Source organism: Pleurodeles waltl, chromosome 1_1 (genome assembly GCF_031143425.1).
Source record: "Pleurodeles waltl isolate 20211129_DDA chromosome 1_1, aPleWal1.hap1.20221129, whole genome shotgun sequence".
Taxonomy (NCBI): domain Eukaryota; kingdom Metazoa; phylum Chordata; class Amphibia; order Caudata; family Salamandridae; genus Pleurodeles; species Pleurodeles waltl.
Window position 1 is genome coordinate 421,372,070 of NC_090436.1, and position 20,637 is coordinate 421,392,706.

At 44.0% G+C, this 20,637-nt stretch overlaps 1 protein-coding gene across 6 annotated transcripts in view; it reads right to left on the reverse strand.

Moving 5' to 3' along the window:
• The window catches only part of ARHGEF28 (Rho guanine nucleotide exchange factor 28), an 892,610-nt gene that overhangs the window by 76,379 nt on the left and 795,594 nt on the right, over positions 1–20,637 (reverse strand). For all 6 annotated transcript variants that reach the window (XM_069223983.1, XM_069223974.1, XM_069223958.1 and 3 more), the window contains 4 exons: positions 19,718–19,840; positions 17,951–18,068; positions 6,464–6,718; positions 3,222–3,298 (listed from right to left, as the gene is read on the reverse strand). In XM_069223983.1, the coding sequence (XP_069080084.1) occupies positions 3,222–3,298; positions 6,464–6,718; positions 17,951–18,068; positions 19,718–19,840 (573 nt within the window). The remainder of the gene's footprint in view (positions 1–3,221; positions 3,299–6,463; positions 6,719–17,950; positions 18,069–19,717; positions 19,841–20,637) is intronic.

Genomic DNA, 20,637 nt, shown 5'->3' on the forward strand with positions numbered 1-20,637 from the left:
AACAGAACAACTTTACTATCGTATTTCTACTTGTCAGTGTAGGTGCAGTCAGTGTTTGAAAAATAATCCATATGCACTGGGAGATCGTACTCCGAGTTTCACAGCCTTATCTGACTAGCTCGCTTCTTCCGCCTTGAAGACTCCTCCTCACTATTGTGTGCAGGATTTCACTTCTTGTCCACCCCTCTGGGGCTATTCAGCAACGCGTACACAGGCTGGAGACTAAGGTGCCAAGACAGCGACGACAGGCACAACTCCAGCTACTGCGAGAATGGAAAACACTTAAGAAATGTAACGTGTACAGGGCTGGACTGGCTGACTGGCATTGCCTGGCAGTGTGAAGGTTAGGGAGACTGCTTCCATAGCATGATACATGCCATGACCCAACCGTGCCTCAATTGCCCCATCTAGTGGCGGCCTCCTGCAGTGCGGGGCTGGTTTGAACTTTTTTGCCAGGGCTGATTTTAATTTCCAGTCCGGCCGTGAAAGCGTGAAAATAAGCGAACTCTGAAAAAAGTGCAACAATACATGAGAAACTGAAAATAGGGTACTTAGTCAAATAAATCTAAGATAAAATATACAAAAAAGAAAAAACTCAAAGAAACTGAACAATATGAATGTGTGCATAATAAGAAACAAGTGCAGCGAAGAAATCGCCATAATGTGAAACTCAAAATGACAACCTATAAAAAGGTATCAGAAAAACTGAAAACTCAGAAATACAGTATGCTGAGGAAAAGTTAGAAATGTAAAATGGAACACGGTGTAAGCTGCAAAACAATGAAATCAACTGTGAAAAAATGTGGTACGGCCCAAAAGCATGAGTGGGTCAGAAAGACGAAGGGTGTATTGAAGAAGAGTCGGGAGGAGTGTGGTGAGAGTTGGTCAGAGTATAGGGTGACCAGATTTTGAGGAGTTAAAACCGGGACAGGTCCAACATAAAAGAAGGACTAAAGACTTTACTCTCAATTTTATATCTGGCCTGTCTCGTTTTTTTGCGTAGCCTTGTGAAAGTGTGTGTGTATATATATATATATATATATATGTATATATATATATATATATACACACATACAAACACACACACATTTACAAGACTACATATACAAAATTAGTTATGACTTGACCTCCCACCCTGCACCCCCAACCCGCCCCCCACCAACCTCTCTCTGGCTCCCCTCTCCGTCTCTCTGCTGGGAGCAGACAGGGGACTGTGTTGCCCGACAGTTACAGATAAATTACTTTAATTATTTCATACTTTGTAGGCGTCTTTAACTTATGCTTCCCTAGATGAACTGACCTTTGTCCCACAAACCTGGAAATGTATTTAATAATCTGACCTTTGTCCCAAAAACCGGGACATTTATTTAAAATTAAGAGAAGCGTCGGGACACCGGGATAGTCCTCTAAAAACCGTGACTGTCCGGGGAAATCCGGGACGTCTTGTCACTCTATCAGAGTATGATGTGTGTAGGTGTGGCGTGATGAGTGTGTGTGAGTGTGGTGTGATGAGTGGGGGTGTGGTGTGATGAGTGGGGGTGTGGTCTGATGAGAATGGGTAAAGATCAGGGCCGGATTGGCCAATTTTCTCATTGGGCATTTACACCGGGAGGCTGGAGCCTCTAGAGGCCTCTTTTTGAAGGTGAGGTCTAGGCCCACTGCTGGTACCTCCGTCACTCCCCCAGCATCCCGAGGTTTACTGCAGCAGCCACAGTGCATGCGTTAAGCAGAGAGAGAGGTGAGGGAAAGAAAGTGGATGGCAAGGGAGAGACAGAGTATGTAAAGAGAGAGAGGCAGAAGAGAGAGATGAAGAAGGGCGAGAGATAAAAATCATATTGAGGAAAGAGATCGGGGAAGGCGGTGCTTCATATGGACTGCTGGTTGGCATAAGGCCACCGCCACTTACGTTTGCAGACTGGCACATATTTTTCCTGACTGGACATTTCCTGAGAGCAAGAGATAGAAAATTATACAAAACAGAAAGACAGAGGAAGCGAAAGACAGAAAAAACATTGCAAAGGGGAAAAGGAGGAGCCTGCAAGAGTAAGATAAAGTGGCAGGGAGTGCCTGGTAGTGGATTAAAGAGCCATCAAGGTCCATACTAGGGATAGGGTGCACTTTCCATGTTTGCGCCACAGCACACCTTAATGTAGGTGCGCCAGATGCAAACATGGAAAGTGCGCCCTATTAGACAGAACGTGCTGCCCCCAGGGCAGTGCATTCAACAGAAATACGGAGCAGCTGTTTAAAAGCTGTTCCGGGTTTCTCTGTGCAGGTGGGTGTAGTGATTCACTGCACCCGCCTGCAAATGGGGATGTCTGGGGGGTCCATAAGGACCCTTTTTCATCCCTTTCGAGGGCTGCTTTTAGAAGGATCACTGCAAGTGAGCCACCTTTTTGTTGCCTACTTTCAGTGCACTTTCTAAAGGAATGTTTGCCTCTGTGCTCATGTCGGTAATACAAGCACAAAAATTTGTGGCCCCTTCTGTAATACCAAAGTGCCCTGACGGTGCACAAAGCAGGTGCAAATGCCCATTGTGCCCCGGGCACTTGTGTAATGCAGCCCAAGGTGGTTTTTAAAGCTATTTAGCCTTGGAATTCTGCACACTGACTTTTAATTGCACTGACTGCTGGCTTCTGAGCAGAGCTTCGGTACCAGCACTGATTCTTTTGCAAACTAAGCACAGGAGGAAGGGAAAAGGAGGGTGGAAAGCATGATACAGTAATAGAAACAGTGGAAATCTCTCCCACTCATTCACTTTGTGATATTTGAAGCTGGTTTGGACCTTTTTGCCAGGACTCATCTTGGTTCCCACTCCACCCTGGTGAAGGTAAGCTGAAGAGTGGTTGTGGTGGACTGACTGTGGGTATGTTGTGCTGGGGATGGATGAGGAGGAGTTGGGTGGAGTTACGTGCTTCCATGTGAGTGATAAATATTAGTGGATGCAATTAATGCAAATTTGAATAGTTAATGAGAAGAAATGTGCATGGTGAAAGTGAAGGCAGTGAGCGGCTCCAATGGGAAAAGCAAGAGAGTAGATGGTAAACTGAAGGAGCACAGAGACCAACATTTGACTCTGTAGAGTTTTTCATACCATGCCATTACAGGAATTCAAATATTAATGTGAGCTCCTAACATTAGGACGCAAGAAACCCTGGTATCTTCAGCAAACATTAATTGATAGAAACTATGTATTAAATTATGTGTTGCACAATACTCACAACTGCGGCAAAAACAAACTTTTGGTCCTTTTCTTGTAAAAATAGCAGTATGTCATTTAGAAGCAGAGCTGAGGTATCTGAAAAAGATAATAATTTAGTTACAGGAATGTTTGGTCAATATAAAAAGACTTGCGTAGAATGTACAAGGTTTAATATGCGTTAGCACTTTACAAATGTCATCGATGTCTATGGTTCATAGTAACCCAAGGATTGCTTTATAATATAAAATAGCAGCTCTTACGCAACGGATTAAATGATATACTAGCAAGACCCTAACACACTGGCTGCGGGTCAAATCTGCCTGTTTCAGGCTCTTGAGCTCAGGCATGACTTGAGGAGAAAACTATCTGAGGATAAATAAAGATAATGTTAAGTCTCTATGTAACACCAACATTTGAGAAACCATTAAGATATTCTAGCAAACAAATAGTTTTAATGTTTTCTGTTGCACTTATAAAATGACTTTCATGCTCGTCTGTCTCTTTACAATATATCCAGGTTGCCTGGGGGGTACCCTGGCATCTGTGCCCAGAGAGACAATTAATCTCACTGGGCTTGGCTCTGCTTTTGTTCTTTCTCACAGTCACTGTGGCAAAATGGGGGCAACTTTCAAGAGCATAGAACAGGAGCATGAATGGGATGTTCCTGCATCCGTGCTCTAATAGGGCCCATCCACTCTACTTGTGCTATGCTTTTTCCCTCTATTTGCTTGGTTTCTCAGCTTTGAGAGTCACACTCTGAAAAGGACAAATTATAGTGCGCTCTGAGATATACATCAACTAGAAATTCTGTGCATTGATTACTATGGTGCTCCGTAAGGCTGGGCAAGGTGTGTACCAGGCTACTCACCTGCAGATAAACTGCTGGCATTTGGCAGTGTAGCTGCTGCACCCTAATAGCCCATAAGGCACTTCTTACCACCTACCCCATAGAGATCATGCTTAGGCTGGTCATCAATCAGTATTTGTCTATGGAGGGCCACTGTCCATTGTGTATGTTCAGTAGCACGCCATGCTCCAGAGCATAAGGGGATTCTCTCAGTCACATAGGCAGTGCCCAGTGCAAATGGGTTTATTCTCGTCTGAGAAGGAACCTGCAGAGGATCTCTGCCAGTGCATCCAATAGTACAGAACCACCGCAGTGTCACAGTGCACTTGGAATATGATGTCTGCTCAACAAAACATGAGGTTGGAGGATACCTCACAGTACAGAGAAGAAAGAAGAACTCATGTGAACTTCTGCACTGAGCCCAATGCTTAACTTTGCTGTAAAAATCTGAAGGATACCATGGACGTTCCTGTAAATCAGAGCCTCTTCCTATAAAGAAGACTCTGCAGACAACAGATATCAAGTATGCTCAAGTTGAACTGTGTGATTGTTGTTTCTAACAGAGACCCCTGACCCCTAAACCCAACTTCAACTGGTCTACTGACTTTAACTCACAGGTGTGTTATAAGACATAGTACTGGAAAAGATGGTCAATGTTTGCTACTATTGGCAGAATGCAGACTACTTCAACTATCCACTGCTAAGCATCTTTCCTTATGAACTTGCAAAATAAATGTGCCCAATCCATGAAGAGGACTCCTTAAGTTAGTACACAAAGGTTCATAAAAGGGACGTTAAGTACAAGAATGGTAGTTGTTGCCTATCATCTATCCCACCCATATTCATCAGCAAATTTCACCACAGCAGGCTCCAGGAAGACACCCTCAAATGGATTGCATCTTGACGAACCCAGAAAATCTGCCTACCACCCTTCTTCATAGAACCCAAGAGCATCATCTCCGGCGTCCCTCAAGGGTCATCCCTCAGCCCCACAATGTTCAACACCTACATGACACCCCTGGCCAACATCACCAAAACACATGGCCTCAAAATCATATCCTTTGCAGACGACACCCAACTCATCCTCTTGCTCTCACGGACAAGAAGGATGTGCTGATTTTTTGAAACAACACCTACCTGAGGAACAATACCTAGTGGCCCTCTGAACTTGGACCCACACTCACAAAGACAGACCACGCCCGCAACCTTGGCATTATCCTGGACAGCAATTCACCATGAAGTGCCAGATCAATGCAGTCTCCTCCACCTGCTTCCACACACTCCACATGCTCTGAAAGATATTAATATGGCTTCCTGCCGACACTAGGAAAACCATCACTTAAGCCCTAGTCACAAGTCTGCTGGCCTACGGCAATGCTCTTGATGCAGGGATCACCATCCAACTCCTGAAGAGAGACCAGATGATACAGAACACAGCTACCAGATTCATCCTCGACCGCTCTAGGCAGACCCACCCCACCACGCAACTCAGGAACCTCCACTGACTTCTCATCCATAAAAGATGCAAATTCAAGATGCTGGCACAAGCCTAAAAGGTCCTCCATGTCCAAGGACCAGCTCACGTCAACCACCAATTGAACTTTCATGGACCATCCAGACACCTGCACTCCACCTCCTTCACCCTTGCATCTATACCCTGCATCCGCCAAAGTCACAATGGAGGACGCTCCTTCTCCTGCCTCTCTGCAAAGTCCTGGAACAACCTTTCCCTGTACTTCTGAACAGGACCTTTGCTTCCGGAATTCAGAAAGGAACTCCAGACCTGGTTCTTTGACTGATCCCAGCAAGATGCTAATGCCTGAATACCCCTGCAGGTGATTAGCCGCACTTTACAAATCCAAACTGATTGAATGATCTACAGATACCTACACATATAGTATGATGCCACAATTCTGCAGTGACACATACACTGAAATGAGCATTTTGCATTTGTCAGTGACAAAAACACGAAATTATGGTAGTAAGTCAACCTTATTCTAGTCTCTTTCTTTATCAATCAAGACATGTTTCACTATAATTACAAATCCTTGTCATTTACAGACTGAAGCCCTCCAGATATGGTGCCATTTAACTGCCATTAGTAACGATGGTATAAAATGCTCATTATATCTTGTACAATGACCATCAGTTACATGCTGTCCCATGAAATGATCACTAAAGTCTCAATTGAATACACATCATCTATAAGGATTCTAGCCTTAGTTCAAGGAGAACAGACTTATTTGAAACACGGGTGTTATATTCTTCTAATCTGCTGCCCTACCTGCATTTTATCTCTCTGTACACTCCAGACCAAAGAATCAAAGTCTGTACATGCAATGACACTTTTACATAAATTAAAACCGGTTAAGATGACAGTCATAAAAGTGTTATTTTTTGTTAAGCTACTGTACCTTTAAGGCGTCCTGTAGCAGTTTTCCAGTACACTAACCCCTCATGTACCAGTATTCTTTCTTTGCTTGTCAAATCCTGCTTTCTGAATGTATTGCCATTTTTTAGTTTGGTGCAGGTTTTATTCTCTATCTTGTTCAAGATCTCCATCAATTTTTGTTCTTTTTCAAATTCATTGACTCGTAAATCAACTGCAGCGATCATGTTCTTAATCAATCCAAGTGCTTTGCAGAGGTCCTTGTGCTCCTCCGTCGCTTCTGCACCAATCAAAATAGACAATAAAATACATCAACCGAAGAAAACTGAAACAACCATGTTAATTTGCTGAAAACAAATAATGTGTACAAAGATTTAAAAAATGCACACAATCCAGTTTTGCACAGTCGGATTAGTTTGCCTTTAAGCAGGGCCGGCTTTAGCGCTGGTGGCGCCCGATGCAACAAGAACATTTGCCCCCTTGAAGCCCCATGACCGCTTCCTGGGATTTCGGCCAAAAGTGCCCCTCATCTCTCCATAGCCCCTCTCTCACACACATTTCATTTGTTTTTAAGCACTGGTAAAGGTTGGCGTCACTAATAAGAATGTGTATCTACATAAATGTACGTTTTTTATCAACATTATGAATGGATGATAAAAGATTGGGGGAAAACATAACGCCCTAACCTATTCTTTGCAGTTTGCATGCAGCTCTTTGATGACTATTGTTGACCATCAACGTTCTATATTAGGGTTGTATCTATGAAATGGTAGCAAAAGGATTTCTGCAACAAAAACAGTAATCCCATCCGCTATCCACATAAAATAAGGATCTGAAATCTGCAAGGTATGCGTTCTTTATGGCGAGTCAAAACTGCTACTAGACAAAACTCCGATCTCTCTCTCTAGCTGGAACATTATCCACAAGAGTTATCTATATATTTTTTGTTGCTGCCTGAAAGCTGGACCCACAAGGAACTGTGCAGCAGGTGTTTTTAACTTGTAAATTATTGCTAAACATAGCCCGTCTCCCCAGAGCAGCGCCCGTAGCCCACCGGTCGCACCGCCCTAAAGCCAGCCCTGCCTTGAAGCCACTTTGGCGCACATTACGAGTGGCGTCTTAATTCCAGTGGTTGCTAGTAACAGCAGTTAACAGCCCCATCAAAATTAAGAGATGTGCAGAAAACTGCGGTTAACTATACTTTCACACAGAGATTTTAGCTGCAGAAATCTGTTTGAAAGTCTGGGTTAAATGAGGAGCTGCCAAGGGAATCGAATCTAGTATTGCTTATTCCCAGGTAATTCCTCATTTCTAAATTGGCCCTTAGGATCCACCTCGTGATGGGCTTTCCCTACCCCTGGAATCAGTAATATCTGAGGGTGATCAAATACTAGGTAATGAGGCCTTTGTGCTTTGCCCTACAACATATTTATTCACAGTGCCAAAAATGGTTGGCAATGAGAGCTATAGTATATGATGATTTGCAGACAGATAAATATATCACACTACAGCCTTATGGCGCTTCAAGCAAATCTGCTTCCAATGATTCTTTGAATTATATCAATCAGTCAAACTGGTAAAGCGCAGCTAATCACCTATAGGGTCTCAAGGCGCTGAATGAAGCCGTGCTTTCTCAGTAGAAAAGCCAGGTCTTGAGGTACTTCCTGAACTGCTTCAGTGATGCGATCTACCTGAGCTTGAGGGGAAGTGTGTTCCATGTCCGGCATGCTAGGTAGGAGAAGGATCTCCCTCCTGCTGTACTTTTCCAGATCTTGGGGTCGGCTGCAAGGGCAAGCTGGGAGGAAAGGAGATGTCTTTTGGGTATGTAGAAGTTGAGGCGGTGGTTGAGGTATGCTGGTCCTATGTTGTGTAGTGCCCTGAAGGTGTGGATCAGGAGTTTGTATGTGATGCGCTTGTTGACTGGGAGAAAGTGTAGGTCTCTGAGGTGGGAGGAGATTCAGCTGTGTTGGTGGGGATGTCCAGGATGAGTCTGGCTGCTGCATTCTGCACTCGTAGTCTTGATTGAAGTTTCTTGGCAATGCGGGCATATAGTGTGTTGCCTTAGTCCAGTTAACTGGTGATGAGTGAGTGGGTGACTGTCTTCCTCATGTCGGGGGGAATCCATTTGAAGATCTTCCGCAGGAGATTGAGGGTGTGGAAGCTTGATGAGGAGACAGCGTTAACTTGGCGGGTCATCAATAGAGTGGAGTCCAGGATGATGCCCAGGTTGCGGGCATGGTCTGTGGGGGCGTTACCCAATGCGGTGGGCCACCAGGAGTCATTCCAGATAGAAGGGGTGGAGTTGATCACAAGGATCTCTGTCTTGTCCGAGTTGAGCTTGAGGCAGCTGGCCTCTGTCCAGGCGGAGACTGCTCTCATCCCGTTGTGGAAGTTCCTCTTGGCTTGCGCAGAGTCCTCGGACAGGGAGAGGATTAGTTGGGTGTCGTCAGCATAGGAGACTAAGTTTTGCTTGTGTTGTCTGGTGATCTTGGCGAGTGGGGCCATGTAGACGTTGAAAACCGTCGGGCTGAGTGAGGATCCTTGGGGCACTCTGCAGAAAGTGTCTTTAGATTCTGATGTGAACGGTGGTAGTCTGACCTTCTTTGTTCTTCTGGTGAGGAACGACCTGATCCAGATCAGGGCTTTGTCTCGGATGCCGATGACATGCAGTCTGCCTCAGAGGGTGAAGTGGGAGACGGTGTCAAATGCAGCGGAGTGGTCAAGCAGGATGAGTGCGGCAGTGTCACCGTGGTGCTGTATGATGCGTATGTCATCGGTGGCTGCTACGAATACGGTTTCGGTGCTGTGGTTGCTTCTGAAGCCAGACTGGGAAGGGTCCAGGAGATGGTCGAGGAAGAGATGGGTCTGTAGTTCTTCAGCCCCCTAGGGTTGGCGGTGGGTTTCTTGAGTAGTGGGCTGATTTCGGCGTGTTTCCAGTCTGATGGGAATGTGGCGGTCTTGAAAGACAGGGTGAAGGTTCGGCACAGCTCCTATGCTATAAAGGCGCTGTCCAAGTTGAGGCTGTGATGAGGGCATTGATCCTAGGGTACTGATGAGTGGATGGAGCTCATCAGTCTTTGGATGTCCTCTACGGTGCTGGGGGTCCAGGCGCTTTGTATCTGGTGGGGTGCAAAGTACATGGTGGTGAGCGGTGCTGGAGGGCTTTGGTTCCTGAAGCCTTCATAGGGCTTCATAGGTGTCCTGGATCTTACAGTGAAAAAAGGTGGCGAGGTTGGCGCAGAGGTCTTGGGAGGGAGGGAGGGATGGATGAGGTGTCTGCCCCGGGGTTTGTGAACTCTTTGACGATGGGGAAGAGCTCTTTGCTGTGGTGAATGCTGGTGTTGAGGTGTGCTTGAAAGGCAGCTTTTTTGGCGATTCTGATGTGCTGGTGGTGCGTAGTGACTGCTATTTTATAGGCTGTACGGTCTTTGGTGGATTTGCTGAGCCTTCATTTACGTTCCAATCATCTGCAGGCGTACTTGGATTCCTTTAGGTCTGGCGTAAACCACTTAGGTGTTTTGCTCTGTCGATTCCCTGCTGATTTCCTTAGTGGGGCTATGAGGTCGGCGCAGTTTGAGAGCCATCGGTGGAGGTTGGCTGAGGCTTCGTTAGCGTCTGTCGCATCCAGTGGGACTGAGTGGTTGAGCATGTTGGTGAGCTGTGCTTCTGTGGCTTTGCCCCAGCATCTGCCGGGAAATGGGGGATGTGGTGGCATGCAATGTTCTTTGTGTAAGTAAAGTGGATGCACTTGTGGTCGGTCCAATGGTGTTCGGAGGTGTAGGAGATGGTGATGTTGTCCCCTGCTGAGAAGACGGGGTTGAGAATGTGTCCAGCTCTGTGGGTGGGGACGTTGACGAGTTGTTTGAGTCCGAGAGTTGTGAGGTTGTCCAGGAGGTTTTGAGGTGTTGGGGTCATTAAGGGTGTCAAGGTGGAAATTGTGGTCATGGAGTAGGATGTAGCCAGAGGAGGTGAGTGCTTGCGGGGCGGCGAGGTCGGCGATGTCTTCGCAGAACAGGGGTCGGGGTCCGGGTGGCCTGTAAGTACCATGTAGGGAGGTGTTTGGGTTGGGATGGATCTGAAAGTGTATGTGCTTGTGCGTTGACTGAGACTGTGACTCGATGCTGGTAGTCAGGCGGAGGTTGTTCTTGTACATTATGGCAATGCCCCCTCCAGGCGGGTTGGCTCTGTCCTTGTGGATGATTTTGTAGTTCTGCGGTATGGCCATTACGATGTCTGGAGCAGTGGTGGGGGTGATCCAGGTCTCTGTGAAGAAGGCGATATCCAGGGCTGTTCAGCTGAGGAGGTCCCAGACATCTACTGCATGTTTGACGAGGGAGCATGAGTTGAGGAGTATGCACTTGAGGTGGCTGTCCATGCTTGCTGTGGGAACATTGGGTGGTCCTCGAGGGTGTTGGAGCAGGCGCAGCAAGAAAAAGGTCCATGGGTGTTCCTGGGGTCAGCTTGGTGGCAGGCTGCAGATCTTCCTGGGTTGAGGTCACTTAGAGTGCTGGCGTCGAACCGGTTGATGGGGCAAGAACCAGGGTTCGTGTCGCTGGGCACGGTCCAGGCGTGTACGGGCACAGACTGGCTTGCCTTCGGTGTGCCTTTGGCACGCCAGCAGCATGGCCATGCTGCGGCCGCCATGGAGAAGGGGAGGGAGGTGGGGAGTCAGGTCAGCTGGGAGGGTGGGAAAAGCGCTTCAGTGGGAGGAGGGAGGCAGGGCCGCAGGGGCAGCAGTGGTGAGGGAGGGAGAAGGTAACAGAAGAGACAGAAAAATAAGAGAAGAGACAGAAAATAGAAAAACTGAAGTAAAAACAGAGGTAAAAGGCAGAAGTATAAAAGGAGAGAGAGAGAGAGACAGAAGATACTTCTTGTAGATGGCCACTAGGCCACCAGGGATGAGGTACAGGCAGGAGCCTGCGGATGGAGGAGGGCCTCGAACTGAGAGTCAGGAAGGCTCTCAGTTTGTTCCCAAGGCAGAGGAAGAAGCAGCAGCTGGAGGAGCTGGGGAGGGCAACAGACGGTGACCTGGAGGTCAGTGGAGTCGCCCTCTTGCAGTCCTGCGGCCCCCATTAAGAAGGGGGGGAGGCGGGAGGGTAGGAAAATCCCTTCTCAGGGGGGCGGGGCTGCAGAGGCAGCAGCGGCACGGGAGGAAGAGGGTAACAGAAGAGACAAAAAAATAAAAGAAGAGACAGAAAAAATGAAAACAAAGTAAAAACAGAGGTAAAAAGTAGAAGTATAAAAGCAGGAGTAAGGAAAGACAGAGAGAGACAGAAGATACTTACTTGTAGGTGACCACTAGGCCATCAGGGATGGGGAGCCTGTGGGTGGAGGAGGACCTCATACTGAGAGTCAGGCAGGCTCTCAGTTCGTTCCCAAGGCAGAGGCAGCAGCAGAAGGAGGAGCTGAGGGAGGGCAACAGACGCTGACCAGGAGGTCAATGGCGTAGTGATACATTACCATTTCTTCCTTGCCTTTTAAGGTGGGCTCCAAGCCTGGGAGTAGATAACCGATCTATCAATTGCCATACCATGATACTTGTGTAGTCCCTCCTATTAAAATGAAGGTACTCATACCTGACCAAGGGGGGTTGCTTGCACCCCCTGGACTTAGGTACAGCCTGGTGTGCAGGCTCACAGTGCACAGTGGCCGCCATAGTGTTAGGCTGCCTGCACTAGTACAGCCGCGGCCCCCCGCTGATGTTAAAATTATGCCGCCCCTCCCCCATTTTTGTGGACGTCCATGACTGATGGTCATTGTTCAGAGGAGATTGGGACCTGATGTTGAACAAGAAGACCAGTTCTGAGCTACCTGCTGCAGCAGATGAGCTCTGTATCTGCAAGAGGCTGTTCCTACATATTTTCCAGCATTCTCTTGTCGTCTGGTTACACAAAAATGAGGACAGGAAAATGTCCTTTATTTGACGAGTGTCCGGTGGATTGTAGTACCAGATTTGCATGATCATAAATAGTATATACCCTTATCTTGCCCACAGTGAGAAAATATAAGAAACTAATATACCTGTTAAAACAATCAATTACGACAAATACAAATTGGTTCTTTAATTCAATACAGTGGATACACAAAGGAACTGCAGTTCTATAAAATAATTTGGAGGATTTTGCATTGGACTCAAAAGGGAGGTCCAATAATGACCGCAGGTTTGTGTATGGCTTGCCAGTGTCAAGATAAATGCACAGTAAAATATAAATATAATATCTATCTATTGATCTACATTGCATATAGCTGTGACCTTTAATTTAAGCAGCTGTGATTATTGACATATATAAATATATATATGTATACATATATAAATATATATTTATACTATACTATATATTTATATTATATTTTGTCATTTAAAAACCAGTGTAGGCAGTTGCACTTACTAGTGAATGCTAGTACTTCACACAAGAATATCTTCACAAATGTTTAATTCCAATAAGGACATTCATTGATTTTTGCCAGCCCGATGTGTTTCAAAAAGTTTACTTTACAATATGTATTATTAAATGGTCATTAGTGGACTACCTTTATCTATCAGGCTGCTCCATTGTTAGTCAAATTATGCTCCTCCCAACACATCACACACAATAGGTGAATGGATCAGCCCACTTCAGCCTGTTGAGTTCATTTACTTCAAGATGACGTTTAGAATGCACACCCAAATACATCCACCTAAACATAAACACCCAAGGTTAGCTGCTCGAAGGCACTTATATTTACCAGTTACTGTGCAAATCTCTATGTTAAAGCCACACCTCCTTAACTTGGCATGGGCACTTGAAGCACTAGCATCTGGCTCAAGAGGGACCTCTAGTAACAACTTAAGGTATTACAGGTTTGTGGAGACCAGCTTGATCTGACTTGGGAGCAACACTTAGTAATGACTTGAGGAACATTGGCCTTGTAAAAGAATTTGAGATTTTTGTATCTGACTCAAGAGGGACCTCTATTAATGACTAGATGTACTCCAGGTTCATGAATAACTTGCTAATCTCAAGAAAAATAAAAAATCCATAGTAACATCCATATACTTGACAAAGTGGCGGTCACTACTGTGTAGTTATAGTTACATCGGAGTTTCTATAGGCAGAGCGTTTATTGTTCTGCTAAAAACTTCTTGAAATTTTCACAAAACTGTCCCAAAAAATTCATCTAACTCAGCTTCTACCTGGAAAGTTTTGGGATGATCCGTGAAATATGGAGGAAAGAAAAGGGGGTCAAAATCATTGTTTTCCCATGTTATTTACCAAAGGACATTTTGACAAGTGATACAGAAAAAAACAGCTCAACAGAATTACACCAAATTTGGCAGAAAGTTGGAACTCTACTCAGAAAGTGTTCTTTTTCTTATTCAGCATAAACCTGCCCTGAGGCAGGCACTGACAAGGATTTTCAAGATTTCTCCTCACATATTTCACATGGCAGTGTGCTGCACTGTACGGCATGCATCCAATGTATGAGCAGTTTTAAAGTTAGTCAAAGTATAGTATTTTGCACTGGAAATGTGTCCTGCCACTAGAAAACCTATGGTAGACATCACACACACACTTTCCACTATCGCTGAAAGGCGTTCAAGATGTGGAAGGGCATTCATGACAGAAGATGACTGAGACCTTTAGAACCCAGGCTGAAGGCAGGTTTACGTTTGTCTCCATGCCTGCCGGTGAGTTATTAAAGTGTTCAGAATTGAGGCACATTCAATTGTTGACCTCTCTCCAGAGTGCACAGATACATTTTCACATGTATTCCAATTGTAATTGTCATTCTTTGAAAAAAGAGTGTGAAGGTGGTACACAGCTTTTGAAATATTGACAGAGTCAAAGGAAAAGAAAATGCATTGCTTACAGGTGACTGGATGTGTTGTGTGTAAGTGCATGAGTTTGTGAGGTGGTGAAGATGAAAGGGAGCATGTGCAGGATAGGTGCCGAAGATGAAAGAGGTGATGTGTGAGGTATGCAGTGGGAAGATTTCAGAATGATGTGCGGAGAAAAAGAGCATAAGTGCCTTAACAGAGTGGAGACTGCAGAGGAAAGTGATGTGAAGGGGAGAATGGGAGAGATTGAGACACTGTGAAGACCACTACCCCACAGCCTTGTAATGTTTAATTCACAGTCTCATTTTCGGCCTAGGTCTGTTGTTGTGTTGTGTATCTGGACAAAATAACAGAAAACTCACAGAGAGGCAACTGAATACTGGTCAGGTGGCACAATGTGTAAAGCCCAGGGCTGTAGCTTACATGTTTGAAAACATGTCCTTAATTACAAAGGCCATGCCTCCATGAAAAGATTTCTAGTTATGCTTCTTTAATGACACAACTTTTAGAGATCTCCTGCTTTTTCTTCACGCTTAAAACACCTGCTGTGGACTGTTTGTACACAACTGGTTTCAGTAAGCAGCCTTCCTCTATGGTGACATTGAAATCAGTTGTCTTTGAATTAGCCTCGACTTATTTAGCCCCTAGTTAGTTCCTCGGTTAGTACCTCCTGTCTCATACACATGTGCCTATTGCCACTTCTACCTACAATGAAGGGTAGACAGAAGATATTGCAAGTAAACTGCAGACATGCTATAAGGTAAGTCTCTTGGGGCATGTAAGGCCATAGGCTTTGACTTTCAGGCTGAACATGAAGAGTTCAATTTTAACTGTCATGTGCTCTTATGCTGAAAAATGTAGCAATAGCTGGACACCAAATCTTTACATGCATCCCAAAACCCTCGGTTGCAGAAGCATCTGGGTAGGAATTGGGGAAATGCCTGTTGTAATTTTTCATCTGGATTTCATTACTACCACTGACGCATTAATTGGTACCATGTAATACTAACACAATTGGTCTTGGTGGTCTTATACCTATGAAGTGCTCAAAGGCCTGTGTTTGGTGTGTCGCTTGGTTCAGGGCATGTGATCGTGTATGTCTGTTGGTTGAGTATACGCAGGTATATTTGACTGTCTTTATGGATATCTCCAGCTCTGTGTGAGTGCCTGCAGGTGGCCTGTTCTCTGCATGCCAAAAGGCATAGCTTTTAACTCAAAATGGAAGTCAGACCTATTGATCTTGACAGTGCTTGTTGCATGTGCAACTGCTGAAGTGGGCAGGAGGATGGGAGTCTCGAGGACTGAAGGAACTGTAAGGATACGGTGAATCTTGGCTAGAGGCACAACTGACTCCAATGTTTAGGTTTAAAACTGAGCGTAGCTCACCTATCTGTAGACCTAGAATGATAGTTTTACAGAACATTTCTCAACTCCATGCTAGAATCACTGACCACATGTGGCCATGTTGCTTACTGCATGATATCTGGGTCTGTGCTAAAGGATATCAGTCCACGTTTTCCAACCTTAGCTCGGATGGGAAGGGATTTGGTGATGGAAAGGCACGATACTACACTAACACTTATTCTTCCTCCCTGTCTTTGATGGCTGTGTGATTGACCAATACAATACAACCCAAACATGATAAACAGGAAGTTCTAAGTGAGGTCCAAATTTAATTACCTTCACTGTACTCTTTATGGTATGCAGTGAATGCCAGTTGCTCCTTCTGTTGATACCCAATTTCTTCCATGAATATCGTGGACAGGTCAAGAGGAAGGGCTAACAGTGTGTGTGATGAAATGAAAGAGATAATTTGGCTCACATTGCCTCTCCATTGTGAAGTGAGGACTTTGATGCAAAAAAAGTTGAAGTACTAGTACAGTTGATGGAATAGGTTAACAAAAATATGCTTATCATCTGCTTCCATACAAGGAATACTGCATTTATGAGGTTTTCTTGTTTTGTACTTCCCACATATTGTATGGATAGCTTTTCATGTTGTACTGCATAAGGCCACATATTGGTTCACTACAAGTGAACCACACTGTGGTTAGCCATATTTTAGACACGTTAATTTAGCAAACTAGGCCTGCCCTTGTGCACTTTAGCCCGATTACATTTTATTTGGCATCACTTTATTTTTTTAGCAATAGCCACATTTGCAGTGTTGTTTTATTTCTCTTTATCTAATTCTTCTTTGGCATAGGAAAGCAATACATTCTCAGTAGGACATTCATTTCACTTTGTGCTTTCTTCAAGGCTACAGTCAGATAGGTTGCCGGCAGTGTGGTACGCTGTGTCTACAACATTCAGAGAAACATACAAACTCATATGTGGGGATTGCCAATAAAAATACTTATGTTAAATTAAGAGTTTCCTTATATTCGCTTTGATGTGGAAGGAATTACCACTGTTCAAAATTCACAAATGCTGACATGGAAGGATCACACAAAACACCCCTGGTTTAGCAAAGGTGACTGATGGATGAGTAGGAGTAGGATCTCGGCCCTGGCCATATCAATCCTCCATTAGAAAATGCCGTGACTTGGGACATTTTGGATAATCCAAGCAAAGATGTCACTTTGATGCTATCCTGCCTATTTTTATTCAGTGATAAGCACTCTGGTACCTCAGATATCAATAACAGCTGAAGGGCCTGATTTAGATATTGGCGAAGGGGTTTCTCCGTCACAACCTTCCCATGCACCAGAATCTAAATCCCATTATAGCCTATATATATATTGTAGATGTAGATTAGGCAGACAGGATATCCGTCACCGTTGTGACGAAGTAACCCCTCCGCCATGGAGATCAATTCACCAAAATGCCTGGGGTAGTGGAAGTGGCATATACCATTTGATCTTTACCTTCACTCATACACACATGCTTACACATACACACCCATTTACACACTTTCTCTGACATAAACACACTCTCACCCGCAAGCACATATACAACATGCATTTATAAGCATTTTACTTACCTATATTGCAGCTACTTGTACTCCAGTTTGTACACTAAAGTGGATACAAATATTTATTTGTGTAATTGAAAAAAATTGCAGAAAATCTGGAATGTGGAGGCCCAATACACGTCCATTAGGACAAGCCGGCTAAGTGTTCCTAGCACTGATTTTGCTTCCACTAAGGCCAGGGGTTGCAAAGGGCAAGCCAGAGGTCGCAAGAGGCAAGCCAGAGGTCGCAACTAAGACCCCCTAGCAACCCTGAAATGAAGTCCATGCCCTTCGCCAATATCTAAATCAGGCCTAAAGTGTTAGAATATGAGTTTTGCATTGTGATGTACTGATACGTCCCAAACAAAAAGTCTCACATTTGAAAACAAAATTATAGATTGGTAGTCAAACCAATATGACGCATAAAAAGGGAAAACCTTTTAAAAGCCTGACTGCTGTGTGTGGAATTATTCATTTAGTTCATGGGAGGAAAAGTATATGTCATATTCAGTTCGTTGATTTGGTGCCCTCCCCCCGCCGCAAGAAGAAAAAGATACCTACCCCCTCGGAAAAAAACTAAGAGAACATGCGTAAAGCTACTATTTTTCAAAATAAAAACTATTCTATTGTGTGGAATCATATTTGCAGTACAAACAAGGCGGCAGCAGTACGATAACTTAGACAGGATTTCAGTGCAGTCCAAAGCGGTCGTATATTAAAAGATCCTCAGCGTGTCTCACCTTTTGTGTACCTCAGTATCCTCTCCACCAGAACAGGATATTTAGTGATGCGCTGTGTGACTAGAAGAATGCATTCTGGGATTCCTCTACGGCGAGCTAGAAGATTACTGTTTCGCAACTAAAAAATATGAATTTGCATTACTTTCACAACACAGAGGCATAGCACAGATAAGATATTTTATCCCCCAAAATTATTGTATTTTGAATAAAACATAAAAACAGAAGCAGAAGCAGTGCAAACACAGATAAAAAACATATCCAGAAAGCACATATCAATGAATACATTCCTTCCTCAGATCAGGCCTAAAAACATAAGCCCATAGCAGACCCACCATAACCCACAAATCTTACAATAGCATTCCCTCACTATGTAGATGTAGATTGTTTCCTCCTATTTAGAACACCAGTCCAAGGCCGCATGCCAGGCAGCAAGGAGTGGAGGGATGAGCAGTGCAATATTTTGCAATGTCCCTCTTGGCAATATTAGGTGCGTTCTCCACAAGCCCCTCCTATTTCTTTCAGGATGCCCAGCATTGCAATGTGTGGCATGTGTCCCACAGGTCTTCCCAGTATTTGTGAAACAGTAGTAAAGATATGCATCCAGTTTTTCTCTATGATCAGGAAATCCCAAACCAATGGGAGGAACTCTCCTCCTACCACTGTACATTGAAACATGTGGACGAGGGAATCATCCGGGCCCACCGGAGAATTTAAGGGGTGAGATAGGAAGCCTGTAGGTACTTAAGTCAGCATGGATATGTTATGTAAAAATGGCAAGCGTAAAATATAAATTGTACAATTTGGTGTCCAGAGTAAATGATTACATTTGCTTGGATTTGTGTGATGTAAAATATTTATGTATCTGTGATGGGGTTTTCAAAAATAATCACACTTTTTGGAGCAAATATACATATGGATGCTTAATTATGAGAGGAGATTTAATCCTTACGATTCAAAGCTCACACAAACATATTTTAAAAGCCTTTTTTAAAAATACCAAGAGTCTTAATACACATAGGGTGCACTTTCAGTGTTAAAATGTAAACTTAAAACAGGTGTGTCAGGCACAAACAGAGAAAGTGCACCCTATTACACTCAATATGCTGACCCCAGGGCAGCTGCAAACTCGTGCTATCCTAGAGGCAGCGCAATCAAGTAAAAAACAGAGTGGCTTTGTAGCCATGAAGGACGCAGCAGTCTGCAAGGGGATGTCTGAGGGGGTGCACAGGTCCTCCTTTCCTCCCTCCAGAGGGCTTCCATTAGGAGGCGCACTGACAGTGAACCACCTTTAAGGGGGTGCCCTGACAGTAGCCCTCCTGACAGTTTCTTTGCACCCATGTCTATAATACGATGCGGGCACAGAGAAAAAGGAATTCCCTGATTTGCATGAGGCCATGTCCCCATGCAAATGAGGGAACACCCTCTGGTGATCGCGCTGGAACTATATGTACCCCAGTGCTATCTGTATTACAGAATGGGGTGCACAAGTGTCTGTGGCCCTTTATACCAAAATACCCTGTAGGAGCACAAAGCTGGTACACATGTCCGTTGTGCCCCTGGGGCACTTTGTATATTGTTTGATATTGTTTCTCAATTTAGTGTCAAGACTGCTGAATTGTTCATCTGTTAGTCTTTTAAAAATATATAAAAATGCATTCCTATTTACCAATAACACATATGTACATATTTTTCCAATTTTTTATTTTACTTTTATCAGTGGGTCTACTGTTGCCTAGTGAATATATCTATAATGCCAAAAATACTCACTCTGATAAAATTTTGGAACTTTTTATTTTGCTGCAACTCCTTGAAGATGTTCACTGCTTCTTTGTGGTGGCTGCAAAATTCTCCATATATCTGCTTCATTTTTTCAGCGTTCTCTTCTGAAAACTAAATACAAATGTAAACACCAGTGAAGAAAAGGCAAACCTCAAAGGAAATGCTATAGAGCGGGGAATTACACTAAAGGAGAAGCAAAACACTAAACAAAATAACAGTGTTAATGGTTAACTGAAGCCTGGGACACTTCTCAATCAGAAGAGTAAGTCCTCTTGTCTGGGAAGTTTTCTTTAAAAGCTGCATAAAACAGAAGCATTATTAATGACTGGGGAAGAGAATTCAAAGAATAGGGCCCATGCTCTAAAGTTTTTACAGGGGTTCTCAGAGATCGGAATCAGTTATGCTTCAGAATACAACAACTAATGTTGCGGTTAAGACATTTTGGGCCAGATGTATCAAAGGTTTTTACCCATTCTATGTCTATGGGTAAATGTGTTCATACATATGGCCCTTTGTCATTAAGAAGTCTATAGTGATGTAGTCTAAATTGTGGTAGAGCCCCTCGTGTCACATGGGCCATCAAAATGTGACAGTTTATATCTTATGTTAATCGAAGTATTAATAGTTAAACGCAAAAGTATTAATAGTGAAACTGACACCCAATTTAAACGTGCATTTGCTTGTATTTCAGAGCTTGACTTAGGTGGTATTTGTACTAAGTCACATGTTCGAAGGATAAAATTAATATTATAATGTTATTTTGACTATAGACTGATAGTGCATATTAAAACGATGTTGGATCTCTAATGATTAATGAATTTTAAAAATGTGTGCAAAACTGAAAGAAATGCACTTCCCTATTATATTTAATGAAATGTATTCACAAAATCTTATTGTTTAAAATAAAA